Below are 20,842 nucleotides of genomic sequence, written 5' to 3'. Positions count from 1 at the left end.
GTTCGCATCCTCCTCCTACTTTTCAAAGGTAATCCAACATTGTCTCAACGGCAGCTTCTTAACCGAGCAGTTTTCTCAATTTCGGCAGGTGCATGGATTGGAAAGGTTTGGAGCGAGATAGACACAACGTGCTGGAGTGATCCAGCAGGTCAGGCAGCATCTGTGGAGAAAAAAAATGGGGCTTTGCTTCCCCTTTGTCCCACCTACAGAACTTGAGTTTGACTTTCTCTCCACAGATGCTGCCTGACCCCGTTGAGTTACTCCAGCACTTTGTGTCTATCTCCGTCTTACGCCAGCATCTGCAGTTCCTCTCTACACCAGGTTGAGAAGGATATGGGCCAAATGCGGGCAGGTGGCACTGGTGTGGATGGGGCATCTTGGCCAGCATGGGTGAGTCGGGCCGAAGGGCCTGTTTCCGTGCCGTATGACTCTACAGCAGCTGTTGGGCAAACCGGTTAAACGGTTTCTGCTTTCCGTCACCTCTTGCGTGAAAAGAAACTCCTCATTTCCTGCATCTTGCTTCCGAACAAGCGGAAAGACCTTGTTCTCAGGGAAGATGAGAGGGATTTTTTTTTTCGTGAACTGACATGATGTTGAATATCCGCCTGAAGGCTGACAGAAGATAACACGGAGCCAACGAGAAACTGGGCCGCGACTTGTAAACAACTTGCGGAGTGATGACATTCATTCGAGGAATGGGTTCAATGGATGACTCATTTTAAAGACTATCTTACACAACCAGCGGAACGGCCTACTTAGTTTAATTTAACTTTAGTTCAGTTTCGTAGGTACAGAAGTGTGAAAACTCACACCTCCAGATTCAGGGACAGTTTCTTCCCAGCTGTTACCAGGCAACTGAACCATCCTACCACAACCAGAGAGCAGTGCTGAACTACTATCTACCTCATTGGAGACCCTCGGACTATCCTTGAGTGGACCTTGCTGGCTTTACCTTGCACTAAACGTTATTATCTCATCATATATCTGTACACAGTAAATGGCTCGATTGTAATCATGTATTGTCTTTCCGATGACTGGACCAGCACGCAACAAAAGCTTTCACTGTACCTCGGTACACGTGACAATAAACTAAACTGAAACTGTTTAGAGATACAGCATGGATATGGGCCCTTCGGCCCCCTGAGACTGCACTGACCAGCAACCATCCACACACCAGTTCTATCCTACACAGAAGCCAATTCGTCTGCAAACCTGCACGTCGTTGGGATGTGGGGGGAAACCGGTGCACCTGGAGGAAGCCCACGTGGTCACAGGGTGATCGTACAAACTCCGTACAGACAGCACCTGTAGTCAGGATCGAACACGGGTCTTTGCGGCTGTGAGGCAGTAACTCTACCGCCTGTGTGCTGTTTGACAATAGACAATAGGTGCAGGAGTAGGCCATTCGGCCCTTCGAGCCAGCACCGCCATTCAATGTGATCATGGCTGATCATCCACAATCAGTACCGCGTTTCTGCCTTCTCCCCATATCCCCTGACTCCGCTATCTTCAAGAGCCCTATCTAGCTCTCTCTTGAAAGAATCCAGGGAACCGGCCTCCATCGCCCTCTGAGGCTGAGAATTCCACAGACTCACCACTCTCTGTGAGAAAAAGTGTTTCCTCGTCTCCGTTCGAACTGCCTTCCCCCATATTCTTAAACTGTGGCCCCTGATTCTGGAATCCCCCAGCATCGGGAACATGTTTCTTGCCTCTAGCGTTTCCAAACCCTTAATAATATTATATGTTTCAATGAGATACCCTCTCATCCTTCCAAACGCCAGAGTGTACAAGCCCAGCCGCTCCATTCTTTCAACATATGACAGTCCCGCCATCCCGGGAATTAACCTTGTGAACCTACGCTGCACTCCCTCAATAGCAAGAATGTCCTTCCTCAAATTAGGGGGGCAAAACTGCACACAATACTCCAGGTGTGGTCTCACTAGGGCCCTGTATAACTTTTTAGTAATATTTCACAGTGCACATTACAACACATCGTGTTTGCTGGTTGATCCAAACGTCCAAGGAAGGCGACGGTTGGAGGCCCCGCAGAAGCCTGGGGCTCGCCTGGATCAGAACCACTGGAGCACGGACTGGAATATGAAAATGCCGCCAAAACATGGTGCCTCTTACTTGTGGAATGAAAGGACTATTTCTGTACACCTGCTAATTGGGGTTGTGCTTGGGTACTCCCAGCTGTTATCAAGCGACTGAACCATCCTACCACAACCACTGTGATTGAGGCAGTGCAGCGTAGGTTCACGAGATTGATCCCTGGGATGGCGGGACTGTCATATGAGGAAAGATTAAAAAGACTAGGCTTGTATTCACTGCAGTTTATACGGATGAGGGGAGATCTTATAGAAACATATAAAATTATAAAAGGACTGGACAAGCTAGATGCAGGAAAAATGTTCCCAATGTGAGGCGAGTCCAGAACCAGGGGCCATAGTCTTAGAATAAAGGGGAGGTCATTTAAGACTGAGGTGAGAAAAACTTTTTCACCCAGAGAGTTGTGAATTTATGGAATTCCCTGCCACAGAGGGCAGTGGAAGCCAAGTCACTGGATGGATTTATGAGAGAGTTAGATGGAGCTCTTGGGGCTAGTGGAGTCAAGGGATATGGGGAGAAGGCAGGCACGGGTTACTGATAGGGGACGATCAGCCATGATCACAATGAATGGCGGTGCTGGCTCGAAGGGCCGAATGGCCTCCTCTTTCACCTATTTTCTATGTTTCTATGTTTCTATGTTTCAGCGCCCATGTTGTCTTTTCAGAATAGGATAATGCCTTTAGTTTTGTTTAGTTTTGGAGACAGGCCATTCACCCCACCGATTCCCCGCCAACCCTCTCACACTAGTCCTGTCATCCTACTTTCACACCCGCTTCCCTCCCCCCCCCACACCAGCGACAACGTACAGCGGGCCAATTAACCTACAAACCCACACATCTTTTTGATGTGGGAGGAAACCCACAAGGTCACGGGGATAAAACCTGCAAATTCCGCACCGACGGCCCCTGAGGTCGGATCGAACCAGGGGCCACAGTTTAAGAATAAGGAGTAAGCCATTTAGAACGGAGACGAGGAAACACTTTTCCACACAGAGAGTTGTGAGTCTGTGGAATTCTCTGCCTCAGAGGGCGGTGGAGGCCAGTTCTCTGGATGCTTTCAAGAAAGAGCTAGATAGGGCTCTTAAAGATAGCGGAGTAGGGGATATGGGGAGAAGGCAGGAACGGGGTACTGATTGGGGATGATCAGCCATGATCACATTGAATGGCGGTGCTGGCTCGAAGGGCCGAATGGCCCACTCCTGCACCTATTGTCTATTGTTTGTTGTCTATTGTTAAGTCAGTGACTATCCCGCAGTGCCACTGTGCTGCCCATGGTTTAAACATGGAGCAATTTCCTAACTGGGGCGGCACGGTGGCTCAGCGGTAGAGTTGCTGCCTCACAGCACCAGAGACCCAGGTTCGATAGTAACTACGGCTGCTGTCTTTACAAAGATTGCATTTTCTCACTGTGACATCGTGGGTTTTCTCCGGGTGCTACGGTTTCCTCTCACGCTCCAAATGCGTACAGGTTCGTAGGTTAATTGGCTTCAGTTAAACAAAATCGTAAAATTGCCCCTATCGTGTAGCCATGTACAGAGTAATTGATGGTCTGCGTGGAATCGGTAGGCCGAAGCCCCTGCTTCTGTGCTACATCGAGGTCTAAAGTTTAAAAAGGCCCACCTTAGGAGCTGACAATTGTACAAAAGAAACAATATTAACTAAGAAATGAAAATAGAATTCACTGGAATTCCGTTTTTAATTCAGATTTTTTATTTCAGTGTGAACAATCATGGGAGGAGTGGATAGGGTGAAGGCACACAGTCTTTTGCCCAGAGTAGAGGAATCAAGAACCAGGGGACATGTGTTTAAGATGAAGGGAGAAAGATTTAGACGCCTGAGAGCCAACATTTTCACTCAGTGGTTGATGGCTATGTGGAACAAAACTGCCAGAGGGCGGCATGGTGTCGCAGCGGTAGAGTTGCTGCCTTACAGCGCCAGAGACCCACATCCTAGGTTCGATCCTGACTACGGGTGCCGTCTGTACGGAGTTTGTACGTTCTCCCGGTGACCTGCCTGGGTTTTCTTCGAGATCTTCGGTTTCTTCACACCCTCCAAAGATGTACAGGTTTGTAGGTTAATTGTCTTGGTAAAAGAAGTAAATTGTCCCTGGTGTGTGTAGTGTATGTGTGTAGTGTAGTGTGTATGGATCGCTGGTTGGCGTGGACTTAGTAGACCGAAGGGCCTGTTTCTACGCTGTATCTCTAAACTAAACTAAAGTAGTTTGAGCAGGTACTATAAACAACATTTAAAAGACAGGTGCATGTTCAGGAAAGGTTTAAAGGGATATGGGCTAAAAGCAGGCAAATAGGACTAGCTTAGATGGGGCATCATGGTCGGCATGAACAAGATGAGCCGAAGGGCCTGTTTCGTGCTGTTTCATAAGTGATGGGAACAGAATTAGACCATTCGGCCCATCAGGTCTACTCTGCCATTCAATCATGGCTGAGTCTCCCTCCTAAAGGGGCTGTCCCACTGTACGAGGTAATTCAAGAGCTCTCCCGTGTTTAAAAAAAAAACAAACTCGTGGTAATCATGTAGAATGTACCTAGCGGGTACGTTGGAGCTCGGGGACGTCTCTTAGCGGCTCGTAACATAAACGGCAGGTACTCGGGAAACGCGGTAAGCTCGTGAAGACTCGTGAAGATTTTTCAACATGTTGAAAAATGTCCACGAGAGCCCCGAGAGCCCACGAGCGGCCATTACCGTAATTCTCCGAGTTCGAATCGGGGCAAACTCGAGAGAACTCTGGAATTTGCTCGTACAGTGGAACAGCCCCGTAACCCCATTCTCTGCATAACCCCTGACACCCGTAAAAATCAATAGAAGAATCTATCTATCTCTGCCTTAAAAATATCCACCACTAACAACCTCCACAGATTCACCACCCTCGGATGAAAGAAATTCACCCTCGTCTTCCCAAAGGAACGTCCTTTAATTCTGCGGCTGTGACCTCCGGTCCTAGACTCTCCCACTAGTGGAAACATCCTCTCCACATCCACTCTATCCAGGCCCATCCGTGTTTGAATCTCGGACGCTGCGAATTCCAACATCTGCTGTTATTGTTTGCTTTTCAAGCACAGTTTCAGAATTAATTGGTGGCTGTTGCTCAATAAAATATGTCAGTGTTTTCACAAGCAATGAGTTTGGCATCAGACGATGATACAGGTCACACTAAAGTGAGCTGCCAGGAAATTCAGATGTGAGATCAACAGCTGTTTTTGAAAATAAAACACAAAAAGAGCATATAAATAGGAGGAGGTGTGGCCCTTAAAATAGAACAGAGCACAGGAACGGGCCCTTCGGCCCGCAATGACTGTGCTTGAAATGATGGCGAGGCCATCTCTTATCTGCCTGCACATAATCGCTATCAGCCAGTCACGCGGCCTTCAGCGGTGGAGTGGCGGCAGAGGACACCACGGCTACGCTTGACCAGGCCGACCCTGCAACGTTGCCATGACAACAATAGACAATAGACAATAAGTGCAGGAGTAGGCCATTCGGCCCTTCGAGCCAGCACCGCCATTCAATGTGATCATGGCTGATCATCCCCAATCAGTACCCCGTTCCTGCCTTCTCCCCATATCCCCTGACTCCGCTATCTTCAAGAGCCCTATCTAGCTCTCTCTTGGAAGTATCCAGAGAACCGGCCTCCACCACCCTCTGAGGCAGTGAATTCCACAGATTCACAACTCTCTGTGAAAAAGTGTTTCCTCTAAATGGCTTACCCTTTATTCTTAAACTGTGTGGCCCCTGGTTCTGGACTTCCCCCAACATCGGGAACATGTTTCCTGCCTCTAGCGTGTCCAAACCCTTAATAATCTTATATGTTACAATAAGATGCCCTCTCATCCTTCTAATCTACAGAGTGTACAAGCCCAGCCGCTCCATTCTCTCAGCATATGACAGTCCCGCCATCCCGGGAACAACAGACTTTTGTGGTCAAGTCGAGATCCCTGCACTTACAACAACTGGGACTAGAAAATGGCCCCAAACTGGCGACTCTGTATACTGTCTCAGTGTGTTCTACTGCTGTACACTTGTACTGTATCTGATATGCTGATCTAAGATGTATCTAAATGCTTATGTATAGTGATACTTGTACTGAACTGTATTCCAAAATTAATTTAATTGTACCTCAGTAAACATGATAAATAAAGTACCATGGAACCATTTAGCATTCGGCCCATCAAGTCTACACTGCCATTCAATCATGGCTGATCTATCTTTCTCACTCTCCTGCCTTCTCCCCATAACCCCTGACACCAGTACTAATCAAGAATCTATCTATCTCTGCCTAAAAAATATCCTTTGACGAGGCCTCTACAGTCGTCTGTGGCAAAGAATTCCACAGATTCACCACCCTCTGACTAGAAATTCCTCCTCATCTCCTTCCTAAATGAACATACTTTAATTTTGAGGCTGTGACCTCTGTGACCACAGTCTGTTCGTATTGGTGGAAATGTGTCAGCCTCGATAACAATCAGCACGGGAGCACCTCAAGGCTGAGTGCTCATCCCCTTGCTGTACTCCCTCTATACTCATGACTGCGTAGCCAGTCACAGTGCGAACTCCATCATCAAGTTCGCTGACGACACTACTGTTGTGGGGCGTATCACTGATGGGTGATGAGTCAGAGTATAGAAGAGAGATCGAGCAACTGTCCATATGGTGCCAGCGCAATAACCAGTCCCTCAACACCAGCAAAACCAAGGAACTAGTTGTGGACTTTGGAAGGAGTAGGATGGGGACCCACAGTCCCATTTATATCAACGGGTCGATGGTGGAAAGGGTCAAGAGCTTCAAATTCCTGGGTGTGCACATCTCTGAAGATCTTTCCTGGTCCGAGAACACTAATGCAATAATCAAGAAAGCTCATCAGCGCCTCTAATTCCTGAGAAGATTACGGAGAGTCGGTTTGTCAAGGAAGACTCTCTCTAACTTCTACAGGTGCACAGTAGAGAGCATGCTGACCGGTTGCATCGTGGCTTGGTTCGGCAATTTGAGCGCCCTGGAGAGGAAAAGACTACAAAAAGTAGTAAACACTGCCCAGCCCATCATCGGCTCTGACCTTCCTTCCATCGAGGGGATCTATCGCAGTCGCTGCCTCAAAAAGGCTGGCAGTATCATCAAGGACCCACACCATCCTGGCCACACACTCATCTCCCTGCTACCTACAGGTAGAAGGTACAGGAGCCTGAAGACTGCAACAACCAGGTTCAGGAATAGCTACTTCCCCACAGCCATCAGGCTATTAAACCTGGCTCGGACAAAACTCTGATTATTAATAACCACTTTCTGTTATTTGCACTTTACCAGTTTATTTATTCATGTGTGTATATATTTATATCATGGTATATGGACACATTTATCTGTTTTGTAGTAATATGCCTACTATGTTCTGTGTGCTGAAGCAAAGCAAGAATTTCATTGTCCTATACAGGGACACATGACAGTAAACTTACTTGAACTTCAACTTGAACCTGGTCCGAGACTCTCCCACTAGGGGAAAAAAAAATCCTCTCCACATCCACTCTACCCAGGCCTTTCACTATTCGGTAAAGGGCGTGTCCCACTTTCACCACCTAATTCACGACCTCTACCGAGTTTGCCCTCGACTCGTACTCGCAGCATGGTCGTCACGAGGTCGTCACGAGGTCGTAGGTAGGTCGTAGGTTGGTCGTGAAGCTAGTCGTAGGCACTCGTGGCATCAAGTGGGTCGGGACGTTTTTTCTAGCGTGATGAATTTGTGGAATTCCCTGCCACAGAGGGCAGTGGAGGTCAAATCACTGGATGGATTTAAGAGAGAGTTAGATAGAGCTCTAGGGGCTAGTGGAGTCAAGGGACATGGGGAGAAGGCAGGCACGGGTTATTGATTGGGGACGATCAGCCATGATCACAATGAATGGCGGTGTTGGCTCGAAGGGCCGAATGGCCTCCTCCTGAACCTATTTTCTATGTTTCTATGCAAAATACCTACTATGTTCTGTGTTCTGATGTAAAGCAAAAATGCCATTGTCCTATCAGGTTCACGAGACAATAAACTCACTTGACCTTGAACTTGAAAATGTCCACAAGCAAAAAAGGTTGTGAATTAGGTCGTGAAAGTGGGACAGGCTCTTAAGTCAAGTCAAGTTTATTTGTCACATACACATACGAGATGTGCAGTGAAATGAAAGTTTCAATGAGGTCCCCCCCCCCTCATTCTTCTGAACTCCAGCGAGTAGAGGCCCAGTGCCGTCAAACGCTGTTCGTAGGTTAACTCCCTCCCTCGTTGCCAAGAAGGTTCTGGTGCTAGGCGCGCGTGCGTGCCACCGGCCCAGAGAGCCTCACCTGCTTCATGGCCGTCTCCCCGATCTTGTCCGAGTGCTTGCGGATGCTCTCCAGGAAGTCCTTCAGGTCGGACATGGACACCTCCTTGATCTCCTGCCGCAGCCTGGGGATGTTCTCCAGCATGATGCTGCAGAAGCGGTAGGGGTTGACCCGGGGCAGGAAGGTGTGCTCCATGTACTCCATCGTCTTCAGGGCGGGGTAGTGCCTGAGTTGGGGGGGAGACAAAAGTGCGACGGCAGGCAGCCAGGCAGAGAGGAGCAGGCAGGGGGACAGAGGCAATTGGGGGTGGGCAGAAGGGTGAGGTGGTCGGGGAGGGGGCAAAAACAAAGGAGGCCAAAAGAAAAAGAGAGTGAAAATGAAATGGAAGGAGAGGGAATGGAGAGGGAGATGGGAGAAAGAATAGAATTTGATTAGTCATTGTTCATGTTCATGTGATAAGAGCAGAATTAGGCCATTCGGCCCATCAAGTCTACTTCGCCATTCAATCATGGCTGATCTATCTCTCTCCCTCTCAACTCCATTCTCCTGCCTTCTCCCCATAACCCCTGACACCCGTAGTAATCAAGAATCTATTAATCTCCAACATAAAAATGTCCATTGACTTCCCTCCGCAGCCGTCTGTGGCAATGAATTCCACAGATTCACCACCCTCTGACTAAAGAAATTCCTCCTCATCTCCTTTCTAAAGGAACGTTCTTTTATACTGAGGGTAAGGCCTCTGGTCCCAGACTCTCCCACTAGTGGATATATCCTCTCCACATCCAGTCTATTGAGGTCTTTCCCTATTTGGTAACTAATTACAAAGTATTAAACTCATCTTGGCCGAGGCAATTGAAGCAGATTTAAACTTCATAACCCCTGACACCCGCACTAATCAAGAATCTATCTATCTCTGCCTTAAATATATCCACTGACTTGGCCTCCACAGCCTTCTGCGGCAAAGAATTCCACAGATTCACCACCCTCTGACTAATGAGAATCAGAACAGACTTCTACCACCAGGCAATTATAGAAACAAGGAATTACAGATGCTGGTTTACCAAGGAAAGATACAAAGTGCAGGAGTCACTCAGCGGGTCAGGCAGCATCTCTGGAGAACATGGATAGGTGACGTTTCACAGAGTGCTGGAGTAACTCAGCGGGTCAGGCAGCATCTCTGGAGAACATGGATAGGTGACGTTTCACAGAGTGCTGGAGTAACTCAGCTGGTCAGGTAAGACTATTAAGGGTTTGGACACGCTAGAGGCTGGAAACATGTTCCCGATGTTGGGGGGAGTCCAGAACCAGGGGCCACAGTTTAAGAATAAGGAGTAAGTCATTTAGAACGGAGATGAAGGAACACTTTTTCACACAGAGAGTGGTGATTCTGTGGAATTCTCTGCCTCAGAGGACGGTGGAAGCAGGTTCTCTGGATACTTTCAAGAGAGAGCTACATAGCGGAGTCAGGGGATATGGGGAGAAGGCAGGAACGGGGTATTGATTGGGGGTGATCAGCCATGATCACATTGAATGGCGGTGCTGGCTCGAAGGGCCGAATGGCCTCCTCCTGCACCTATTTTCTATGTCTATGTCCATGTCCCGCTGGGGTGTAAGCTGCCCAAGCGAAATATGAGGTGCTGTTCCTCCAATTTGCGCTGGGCCTCACTTTGACAATGGAGGAGGCCCAGGACAGGAAGGTCAGATTGGGAATGGGAGGGGGAGTTGAAGTGTTGAGTAACCGGGAGATCAGGTAGGTTTAGGCGGAATGTGTTCAGCGAAAGGACCGCCAAGCCGGCGCTTGGTCTCGCCGATATATAGGGGTTAAATTAAATAAATGAAAGCTAATGTATTGCGGTGGCATTTGTTCAGAGTCTAGGGAGCGGGAGAACGGATGGCTCTGTTTTATAAACAGTGGCATCGGATCTTTCATGTCTGCCCAAGGGGCTGGAGGGAAGCTCTGCTTAATGTCTTAATGGAAAGATGTCACCTCAAAACATCTCCCAGGGCACATCTTATATTCAGGGTCCAGATGCTGATGTCTAATGTGAAATCCCAGCCCAATCTCCCCCCTCACCCATTTTCCTTTTCCGCTTATCTTCCCTCACTTCGAAGGAACTGCAGAAGCTGGTTGAGAAACAAAGGCGCAAAGTGCGGGAGTATTTCTCTACTCCTTGTGGCACAGGAGGATGAGAAGCAACCTTATAGAGATGTACAAAATCATGAGAGGAATAGATCGGGTCGACGCTCAGGATCTCTTGCACAGAGTAGGGGAATCGAGAACCAGAGGACACAGGTTTAAGGTGAGAGGAGTAAAAGTTGTGAGTCTGTGGAATTCCCTGCCTCAGAGGGCGGTGGAGGCAGGTTCTCTGGATGCTTTCAAGAGAGAGCTAGATAGGGCTCTTAAAGATAGCGGAGTCAGGGGATTTGGGGAGAAGGCAGGAACGGGGTACTGATTGGGGATGTACACAAAAATGCTGGCGAAACTCAGCGGGTGCAGCAGCATCTATGGAGCGAAGGAAATAGGCAACGTTTCGGCCCGAAACGTTGCCTATTTCCTTCGCTCCATAGATGCTGCTGCACCCGCTGAGTTTCGCCAGCATTTTTGTGTACCTTCGATTTTCCAGCATCTGCAGTTCCTTCTTAAATACTGATTGGGGATGATCAGCCATGATCACAGTGAATGGCGGTGCTGGCACGAAGGGCCGAATGGCCTACTCCTACACCTATTGTCTATTGTCGAATGAAGTGATAAATTCCATACATAAATACAACCAAGTGAAACTCAAGTTGAGCAAATGGGAAGAACGTGTTTTACTGCAGTCTACAGTAAGTTTAAAACTTGCTCTTAACTTTACATTGAAAGCAAAACTAAATTAAAACAAACAGGGCAAATATATTTGCCTTACATAATATTATTTGTATCCAAATAGAGATTAGGGAAAAGGAGCAGGAAAAAAACCCAAATGTCTGCATCGGATTATATTTTCGGACTGGCAAATCAGTTGCAGATACTTAAAAGCATGTAGCTCTGCATGATATGATGAGTTTGAGCAACAATCCCAGGGATTACACTCATTACTGATAATCTTCTGCAAAGCTTCCTCTTCGCCACACGCCCACATTCCCTCCCCCCCTCCCCCCAAACCCCCGGCTTTTATACCATCGCAGTCTGTCCCCGTCCCTCGTCCCAAACTGCCCAGCGATGCGATTACGAGGAGCAAACGTTATTATCTCCCCATCTGTTAGCGGCCCACCAACTCCCCGCGAACATTTCATCCAAAGCTGCTTAACTCAAATTATATCTATCAGGCAACGAAAGCCTTTCAGTGCATTTACAAGGTCCTGACTGTTGGTCCTTTAGGTCAATATTGGAAATTAATCCGAGTTAAATCCTCTGCTGCAGTCTCCTCTCCAGTGTTAAGTACTTTATTGATTAAGGCTCTTATTAACATCGGAGCACTGACCCTCATAACTGGTATAAACAGCAACAGATTGGGAGTCGGGTCAATAGTGGACGGCAGATGCTTGCCAAAGAAACTGCGCACGTTCTCCCCAAACAAGTCGGACGCCCCCCCCGTCTCCTTGTGTCGTTTAGCGCTCCGGCCATGAATGTCCCTGCCACGCTGGGCTTCTGTCTCCGTTTACATTCAGTTTAGTTCAGGATACAGCACAGAAACAGTCCCATCAGACCACCGGGTCCGCGCCGACCAGCGATCCCCCGTCCCGTACACTGTCACTATCCCACATACACTCGGGGACAATTTCGCTAGAAATCGCTAGAATTCGCTAGCACTCGTTAGAATTTAGAAGATTGAGGGGGGATCTTATAGAAACTTACAAAATTCTTAAGGGGTTGGACAGGCTAGATGCAGGAAGATTGTTCCCGATGTTGGGGAAGTCCAGAACAAGGGGTCACAGTTTAAGGATAAGGGGGAAGTCTTTTAGGACCGAGATGAGAAAAACATTTTTCACACAGAGAGCGGTGAATCTGTGGAATTCTCCGCCACAGAATTGTTCCGGCCAGTTCATTGGCTATATTTAAGAGGGAGTTAGATGTGGCCCTTGTGGCTAAAGGGATCAGGGGGTATGGAGAGAAGGCAGTTACGGGATACTGAGTTGGATGATCAGCCATGATCACATTGTATGGCGGTGCAGGCTCGAAGGGCCGAATGGCCTACTCCTGCACCTATTGTCTATTGTCATCCCCAATCAGTACCCCGTCCCTGCCTTCTCCCCATATCCCCTGACTCCGCTATTTTTAAGAGCCCTTTCTAGCTCTCTCTTGAAAGCATCCAGAGGACCTGCCTCCACTGCCCTCTGAGGCAGAGAATTCCACAGACTCATCACTCTCTGTGAGAAAAAGTGTTTCCTCGTCTCCGTTCTAAACGGCTTACTCCTTATCCTTATTCGTTTTCTCCGGTTTCCTCCCACACTCCAAAGACATACAAGTTTGTAGGTTAATTGGTTTTGGTGATTTGTAAAATTGGTCCTAATGTGTAGGATAATTCATGTGATAGGAGGGGAATTAGGCCATTCAGCCCATCAAGTCCATTCCATCCACCATTCAATCGGGGCTGATCTATCTCTCCCTCCTGACCCCATTCTCCTGCACTTCTCTCCATAACCCCTGAAGCCGGTACTGATCAAGAATCTATCTATCCCTTGCATTTAAAATATCCCCTGACTTGGCTTCCACAGCCGTCTGTTGCAATGAATTCCAGACTGTTCTTACCGTACGTGGTGATCGCTGGTCGGCGCTGCACGGTGGAACGAAAGGCCTGTTTCTACGCTGTATCTCTAAAGTCTAAATGAACCAATATGATACTTGATCTACACAGAGTTAAATTATGATTAATGCACGCAACGGCTGTACTCCCACTGAAATGTGCAGGTTATGAAGTGATTTGATTTAAGTTTTTGAGATGTTAAGGAGATTTGATCAAGTGGATAGAGAGAGATTATTTCCACAGGGTGCGGAGTTTGGGGTCAGGGAGCATAATCTAAATATTGGAGCCAGGCAGGTTCCAGGAAATATTTCTACAAACACAGACCATAGAAACATAGAAACATAGAAATTAGGTGCAGGAGTAGGCCATTCGGCCCTTCGAGCCTGCACCGCCATTCAATATGATCATGGCTGATCATCCAACTCAGTATCCTTTACCTGCCTTCTCTCCATACCCCCTGATCCCTTTAGCCACAAGGGCCACATCTAACTCCCTCTTAAATATAGCCAATGAACTAGCCTCAACTACCCTCTGTGGCAGAGAGTTCCAGAGATTCACCACTCTCTGTGTGAAAAAAGTTCTTCTCATCTCGTTTTTAAAGGATTTCCCCCTTATCCTTAAGCTGTGACCCCTTGTCCTGGACTTCCCCAACATCGGGAACAATCTTCCTGCATCTAGCCTGTCCAACCCCTTAAGAATTTTGTAAGTTTCTATAAGATCCCCTCTCAATCTCCTAAATTCTAGAGAGTATAAACCAAGTCTATCCAGTCTTTCTTCATAAGACAGTCCTGCCATCCCAGGAATCAGTCTGGCGAACCGTCTCTGCACTCCCTCTATGGCAATAATGTCCTTCCTCAGATTTGGAGACCAAAACTGTATGCAATACTCCAGGTGTGGTCTCACCAAGACCCTGTACAACTGCAGTAGAACTTCCCTGCTCCTATACTCAAATCCTTTTGCAATGAAAGCTAACATACCATTCGCTTTCTTTACTGCCTGCTGCACCTGCATGCCCACCTTCGATGACTGGTGTACCATGACACCCAGGTCTCGCTGCATCTCCCGCTTTCCCAATCGGCCATCATTTAGATAATAGTCTGCTTTCCCGTTTTTGCCACCAAAATGGATAACCTCACAACCTCATAGAAGAGCACAGCACAGGAACAGGCCCTTCGGCTCACGCCCCTCTCCCCCCTCCCATCCTTCTCACCCTCAGACACTCCATCATATAGAGTCATAGAGTGATACAGTGTGGAAACAGCCCCTTCTGTTTCGGCCCAACATGCCCACACCGCCCAGCAACACTAGTCCCATCTGCCTGCACTTGGTCCATATCCCTCCAAACCTGTCCTATCCATGTAGCTGTCCAACTGTTTCTTAAACGATGGGATAATCCCAGCCTCAACTATGTTCTGTTGTGCTGAAGCAAAGCAAGAATTTCATTGGTACACAAAAAAGCGGGAGAAACTCAGCGGGTGCAGCAGCATCTATGGAGCGAAGGAAATAGGCAACGTTTCGGGACGAAACGTTGCCTATTTCCTTCGCTCCATAGATGCTGCTGCACCCGCTGAGTTTCTCCAGCTTTTTTGTGTACCTTTGGTTTTCCAGCATCTGCAGTTCCTTCTTAAACACCAAGAATTTCATTGTCCTATCTGGGACACATGACAATAAACTCACTTGAACTTGAACTTGAACTCCTCCGGCAGCTTGTTCCATGCACCCACCACCCTTTGTGTGAAAAAGTTACCCCTCAGATTCCTATTAAATCTTTTCCCCTTCACCTTGAACGTACGTCCTCTGGTCCTCGATTCCTACGTCCTTGATTCCCCTACTCTGGGCAAGAGATTCTGTGCATCTACCCGATCTATTCCTCTCATGATTTTATACACTCTTGGGCCGGTGTGGACAAGTAGGGTCGAAGGGCCTGTTTCCACGTTGTACAGTAATACTCGATGACACTATGACTCTGACCCTTCTCCCCTCTCCAATCGGGCAAGAGGCACAGAAGTGTGAAAACGCACACCTCCAGATTCAGGTAACGTTTCTTCCTGGCTGTGTTCTAGCAAGTGAACCATCCTACCAACAACTAGAGAGCGGTCCTGAGCTACTGTCCACCTCGCTGGAAAAGAGACTACCTCTAAACAAACTTTACTGGCCTTTGATCTTACATTAAACGCTACTCCTTTTATCCTGCATCTGTCACTGTAGACGGCTTGATTGTAATCGTGAACAGTCTTTCCGCTGACTGGATAGCACGCAACAACTGTACCTCAGTACATGTGACAATAAACTAAACTAAACTAAACTTCCATCAAAGACAGACACAAAAAGCTGGAGTTAAGGCCCTGTCCCACTTTCACGACCTAATTCACCACCTCTACCGAGTTTGCCCTTGACTCATACTCGCAGCATGGTTGTCACCAGGTTCACACAGAGTGGTGAATCTGTGCAATTCTCTGCCACAGAATATAATAATAATAATAATAATAATAATAATAATAACTTTATTTATAAAGCACTTTTAGACAACATCAGTTACCACAAAGTGCTGTACATGGGAAGTCAACAAAAAGTTATTACAAACTACTAAAACCATTAAGACGACAGGACTATAAAAACAGTAAAAATTAAACAGAAGGTAGTTGAGGCCAGTTCATTGGCTATATTTAAGAGGGAGTTAAGACGTGGCCCTTGTGGCTAAAGGGATCAGGGGGTATGGGGAGAAGGCAGGTACGGGATACTGAGTTGGATGATCAGCCATGATCATATTGAATAGCGGTGCAGGCTCGAAGGGCCGAATGGCCTACTTCTGCACCTATTTTCTATGTTTCTATGTAGGAGGTCGCAGGTAGGTCGTAGCAGGCCGTGATGCTAGTCGTAGGTACTCGTGGCATCAAGTAGGTCGGGGCGTTTTTTCTAGCCTGATGAAAAATGTCCACGAGTAAAAAAGGTCGTGAGTTAGATCGTGAAAGTGGGACAGGCCCTTAACTCAGCAGGTCAGGCAGCATCTCTGGAGAAAACAAATTGATGTCATTTGGGGTCAAGGTCCTTCTTCAGACAAATATCCATCACTCACTTATAAAGTCATAGAGCTGTGCGAATGGAAACAGGCCCTTGTCCATGCCGACCATGTTGGATGCAAAGATGGGATGACAGAGAACTAGCATGAACGGGTGATTAATGCTTAACGAGAGGCTGGGTGGGCTGAAGGACCTGTTTCTTTGTTGTATGTCCAAACTTTCGTTTTGTTGATACCGCACTGAAACAGGCCCTTCAGCCCACTGAGTCCACGCCAAACAGCGATCCCCGCACATTAACACTATTACACACACACTAGCGACAAATTACAATTATACCAAGCTAATTAACCTACGTCTTTGGAGTGTGGGAGGAAACCGAAGACAATGAACAATAGACTATAGGTGCAGGAGTAGGCCATACCGCCCTTCGAGCCAGCACCGCCATTCACTGTGATCATGGCTGATCATCCCCAATCAGTGCCCCGTTCCTGCCTTCTCCCCATATCCCCTGACTCTGCTATCTTCAAGAGCTCTATCTAACTCTCTCTTGAAAGCATCCAGAGAATTGGGCTCCACTTCCTTCTGAGGCAGAGAATTCCGCAGATTCACAACACTCTGTGTGGAAAAGGTTTTCCTCGTCTCCTTTCTAAATGGCTTACCCCTTATTCTTAAACTGTGGCCCCTGGTTCTGGACTCCCCAACATCGGGAACAAGTTTCTTGCCTCAAGCACAGCCAAACCCTAAATAATCTTATCTTTCAATAAGATTCCCCTCTCATCCTAAGTACCAGAGTGTACAAGCCCAGCCGCTCCATTCTATCATCATATGACAGTCCCGCCATTCCGGGAATTAACCTGGCGAACCTACGCTGCACTCCCTTAATAGCAAGAATGTGCTTCCTCAAATTTGGAGACCAAAACTGCACACAATACTCCTGGTGCGGTCTCATTAGGACCCTGTACAACTGCAGAAGGACCTCTTTGCTCCTAGACTGGAGAAAACCCACGCAGGTCACGGGAAGAACGTACAAACTCCGTACAGACAAGCACCCGTGGTCAGGATGGAAAACCGGGCCTCTGGCGCTGTGAGGCAGCAACTCTACCGCTGCGCCACCGTGCCGCCCCGCGGGACTTGACTAAACTGAACGACATTGCACGGGCCAATGTAACTATAAACTGGTGGTTTGCGCGGCTGGGTTATGGAGTGTAAAGTCGGTGGTGACCTGGCCATGACCCCGAGCCAGCCCAAGCCAGCTTAACCAAAAATACAACGAGAGCCATTAGTGGGGCTGAGGAAATGTAGAAATGCTTCTCGTTAGCATTTCCAAACGAATAGACCGCTATTTTCAGGAGCTGCATAAATCATTGTTCCTTTCCTTTACAAATAAAAACATAGGTTACTGCGGTAATGTAACAAATTTAGGATTGGACAGTCGGAGCAGCTTGGAGACCCAACTCATAACAGTGGCCTTGGCAACGGTTCAGCTTCTTTATAAGTAACTCATGTAATGTTTTCCTTTTGGGGGAAAAAATAGTTGCAATGATATTCATTATGGCGTTCCTCAAAGAGTATAACACAGTGCAAACCTTTGTGGCATTTTAATGGCAAGTTCATGCTTTTACTCAGTTTGGCCCGATCAGAGAACACGCAAAGCTTCCCTCAACGAAAAAAAACCCGGCTTTTTGGCACATTATCCTTCATCAGTCAGAGCATTGGGAGGTCACGTTGCAGTTTAGAGATACAGCGAGGAAACAGGCCCTTCGGCCCACCGGGGCCGAGACGACCGAGAATGGAGCGGCTGGGCTTGTACACTCCGGAGTTCAGAAGGATGAGAGGGGATCTCATTGAAACATATAAGATTGTTAAGGGCTTGGACACGCTAGAGGCCGGAAACATGTTGGGGGAGTCCAGAACCAGGGGCCACAGTTTATGAATAAGGGGTAAGCCATTTAGAACGGAGACGAGGAAACACTTTTTTTCAGAGAGAGTGGTGAGTGTGGAATTCTCTGCCTCAGACGGCAGTGGTGGCAGGTTCTCTGGATGCTTTCAAGAGAGAGCTAGATAGGGCTCTTAAAAATAGCGGAGTCATGGGATATGGGGAGAAGGCAGAAATGGGGTACTGATTGGGGATGATCAGCCATGGTCACATTGAATGGCTCGAAGGGCCGAATGGCCTACTCCTGTACCTATTGCCTATTGTCTAATTACCTCCTCTGGCAGCTTGTTCCATACACCCACCACCCTTTGTGAGAAAAAGTTACCTTTCAGATTCCTATTAAATCTTTTCCCTGTCATCTTAAACCTATGTCCTCTGATCCGCGATTCACCTACTCTGGGCAAGAGACTGTGAAAAAGTGTTTCCTCATCTCCGTTCTAAATGGCTGACCCCTTATTCTTAAATTCTGGCCCCTGGTTCTGGACTCCCCCAACATCGGGAACATGTTTCCTGTCTCTAGCATGTCCAGTTGAGGCTGGAACTATCGCAATGTTTAAAAAAACAGTTAGACTGAATGAATAATGAATGAATAACCTTTAATAATCCTTTACAGGTACATGGATAGGATAGGTTTAGAGGGATATGGGCCAAACGCAGGCAGGTGGGACACGTGTTGATGAGCTATCTGGAGAGAAGGAATGGGTGATGTTTCTGGTCGAGACTCATTCTTCACTCATAAAAACATCGATATTAGTTTAGAATAGGAACATGGTGGCCAATTTCAACTTGGAAAGTTCCCTTCAACAGCAACACTGCCTAAATAAATAATTTCAACGATGTCCATGAAGGGATGAGAGGAAACAAAGGAAAGGGAATTGACTTTGTTGACCAAAGCCCCAACATCTTGAGTCAATATTTAGTTTACTTTAGTTTAGTTTAATTTGGTTTAACGATACGGCGTGGAAACAGGCCCTTTGGCCCACCGTGCCGACCAGCGATCCCCACACATTAACACTAGCCTGCTCATACTAGGGACAATTTGTTTTTACATTTATACCAAGCCAATTGATCTCCAAACCTGTACGTCTTTGGTGTGTGGGAGGAAACCGAGGATCTCGGTGAAAACCCACGCAGGTTCGTCACCTGTCTCACTAATCTGATTGAGTTTCGTGAAGAGTTTAAGAAGGAACTGCAGTTGCTGGAAAAATTGATGGTAGACAAAAAAGCTGGAGAAACTCAGCGGGTGAGGCAGCATCTATGGAGCGAAGGAATAGGCGACGTTTCGGGTCGAGAGCCTGTCCTGGCAGATCCATTGTTTCTGCTAGTTCTTGTCCCACCAAACTTATTTCAACATAACTCGACTCCATCTTATCCTCCCTGGTCAAATCCCTCCCTTCCTATGTCCAAGACACCTCACCGCTCTTTGTCTCTTTCATCACTTCCGTTTTCCAGGTCCCCACCCCCTCATCTTCACTAATCAGTCTGAAGAAGGGTCTCGACCCGAAACATCGCCTATTCTTTCGCTCCATAGATGCTGCCTCACCCGCTGAGTTTTTGAAGCCATGACCAAAAAGGTTGATGAGGGCAGAGCTGTAGATGTTGTGTACATGGACTTCAGTAAGGCATTCGACAAGGTTCCGCATGGTAGGCTGCTCTGGAAGGTTAGATCGCATGGGATCCAAGGAGAGATAGCTGAATGGATAACAAATTAGCTCCATGGAAGGAAGCACAGGGTGATGGTGGAAGGTTGCTTCTCAGACTGGAGGCCTGTGACTAGTGGTATGCCTCAGGGTTCGGTGCTGGGCCCGTTACTGTTTGTCATCTACATCAATGATTTGGCTGAGAACGTACGGGGCAAGATTAGCAAGTTTGCTGATGATACAAAAGTGAGTGGTTTCGCAGATAGTGAAGATGGTTGTGAATGATTGCAGCAGGATCTGAATCGATTGGCCAGGTGGGCGGAGGAATGGTGGATGGAATTTAATACAGAGAAGTGTGAGGTGTTGCATTTTGGGACGTCGAACAAGGGTAGGACCTACACAGTAAATGGTAGGCCTCTGGGTAGTGTTGTAGAGCAGAGGGATCTAGGAGTACAGGTGCATGGTTCCTTGATGGTCGAGTCGCAGGTAGATAAGGTGGTCAAAAAGGCTTTTGGCACTTTGGCCGTCATCAGTCAGAGTATTGAGTATAGAAGTTGGGAGGTCATGTTGCAATTGTATAAGACGTTGGTGAGACCACATTTACAGTATTGTGTTCAGTTCTGGGCACCATGTTATAGGAAAGATGTTGTCAAGCTGGAAAGGGTACAGAGAAGATTTACGAAGATGTTGCCAGGACTAGAGGGTCTGAGCTATAGGGAGGGGTTGAGTAGGCTGGGTCTCTATTGCATGGAGCGCAGGAGGATGAGGGGTGATCTTATAGAGGTGAACAAAATCATGAGAGGAATTGGAGGTTAGTCTCTTGCCCAGAGTGGTGAATCGAGGACCAGAGGACATAGGTTTAAGATGATTGGGAAAAGATTTATTGGAATCTGAGGGGTAACTTTTTCACACAAAGGGTGGTGGGTGTATGGAACGAGCTGCCAGATGAGGTAGTCAACGAAGGGACTATGTCAACATTTAAGAAACAGTTAGGCAGGTACATGGATAGGACAGGTTTGGAGGGATATGGACAAAATGATGGCAGGTGGGACTAGTGTATCAGGCAAACAGGAGCCAGCCAATTTTTAATACCCCAGAGACA

At 47.4% G+C, this 20,842-nt stretch overlaps 1 protein-coding gene across 1 annotated transcript in view; it reads right to left on the bottom strand.

Moving 5' to 3' along the window:
* Positions 1-20,842, bottom strand: part of LOC129715027 (exocyst complex component 6B-like) — a 274,298-nt gene that overhangs the window by 116,724 nt on the left and 136,732 nt on the right. The window contains exon 6 of the mRNA XM_055664851.1: positions 8,439-8,643. Coding sequence (XP_055520826.1) covers positions 8,439-8,643 — 205 coding nt within the window. The remainder of the gene's footprint in view (positions 1-8,438; positions 8,644-20,842) is intronic.

The sequence above is a fragment of the Leucoraja erinacea genome, chromosome 48 (assembly GCF_028641065.1).
Source record: "Leucoraja erinacea ecotype New England chromosome 48, Leri_hhj_1, whole genome shotgun sequence".
Classification (NCBI taxonomy): Eukaryota; Metazoa; Chordata; class Chondrichthyes; order Rajiformes; family Rajidae; genus Leucoraja; species Leucoraja erinaceus.
The sequence above is the reverse complement of the archived record's forward strand: the minus strand, read 5'-3'. Positions and strand labels throughout refer to the sequence as shown.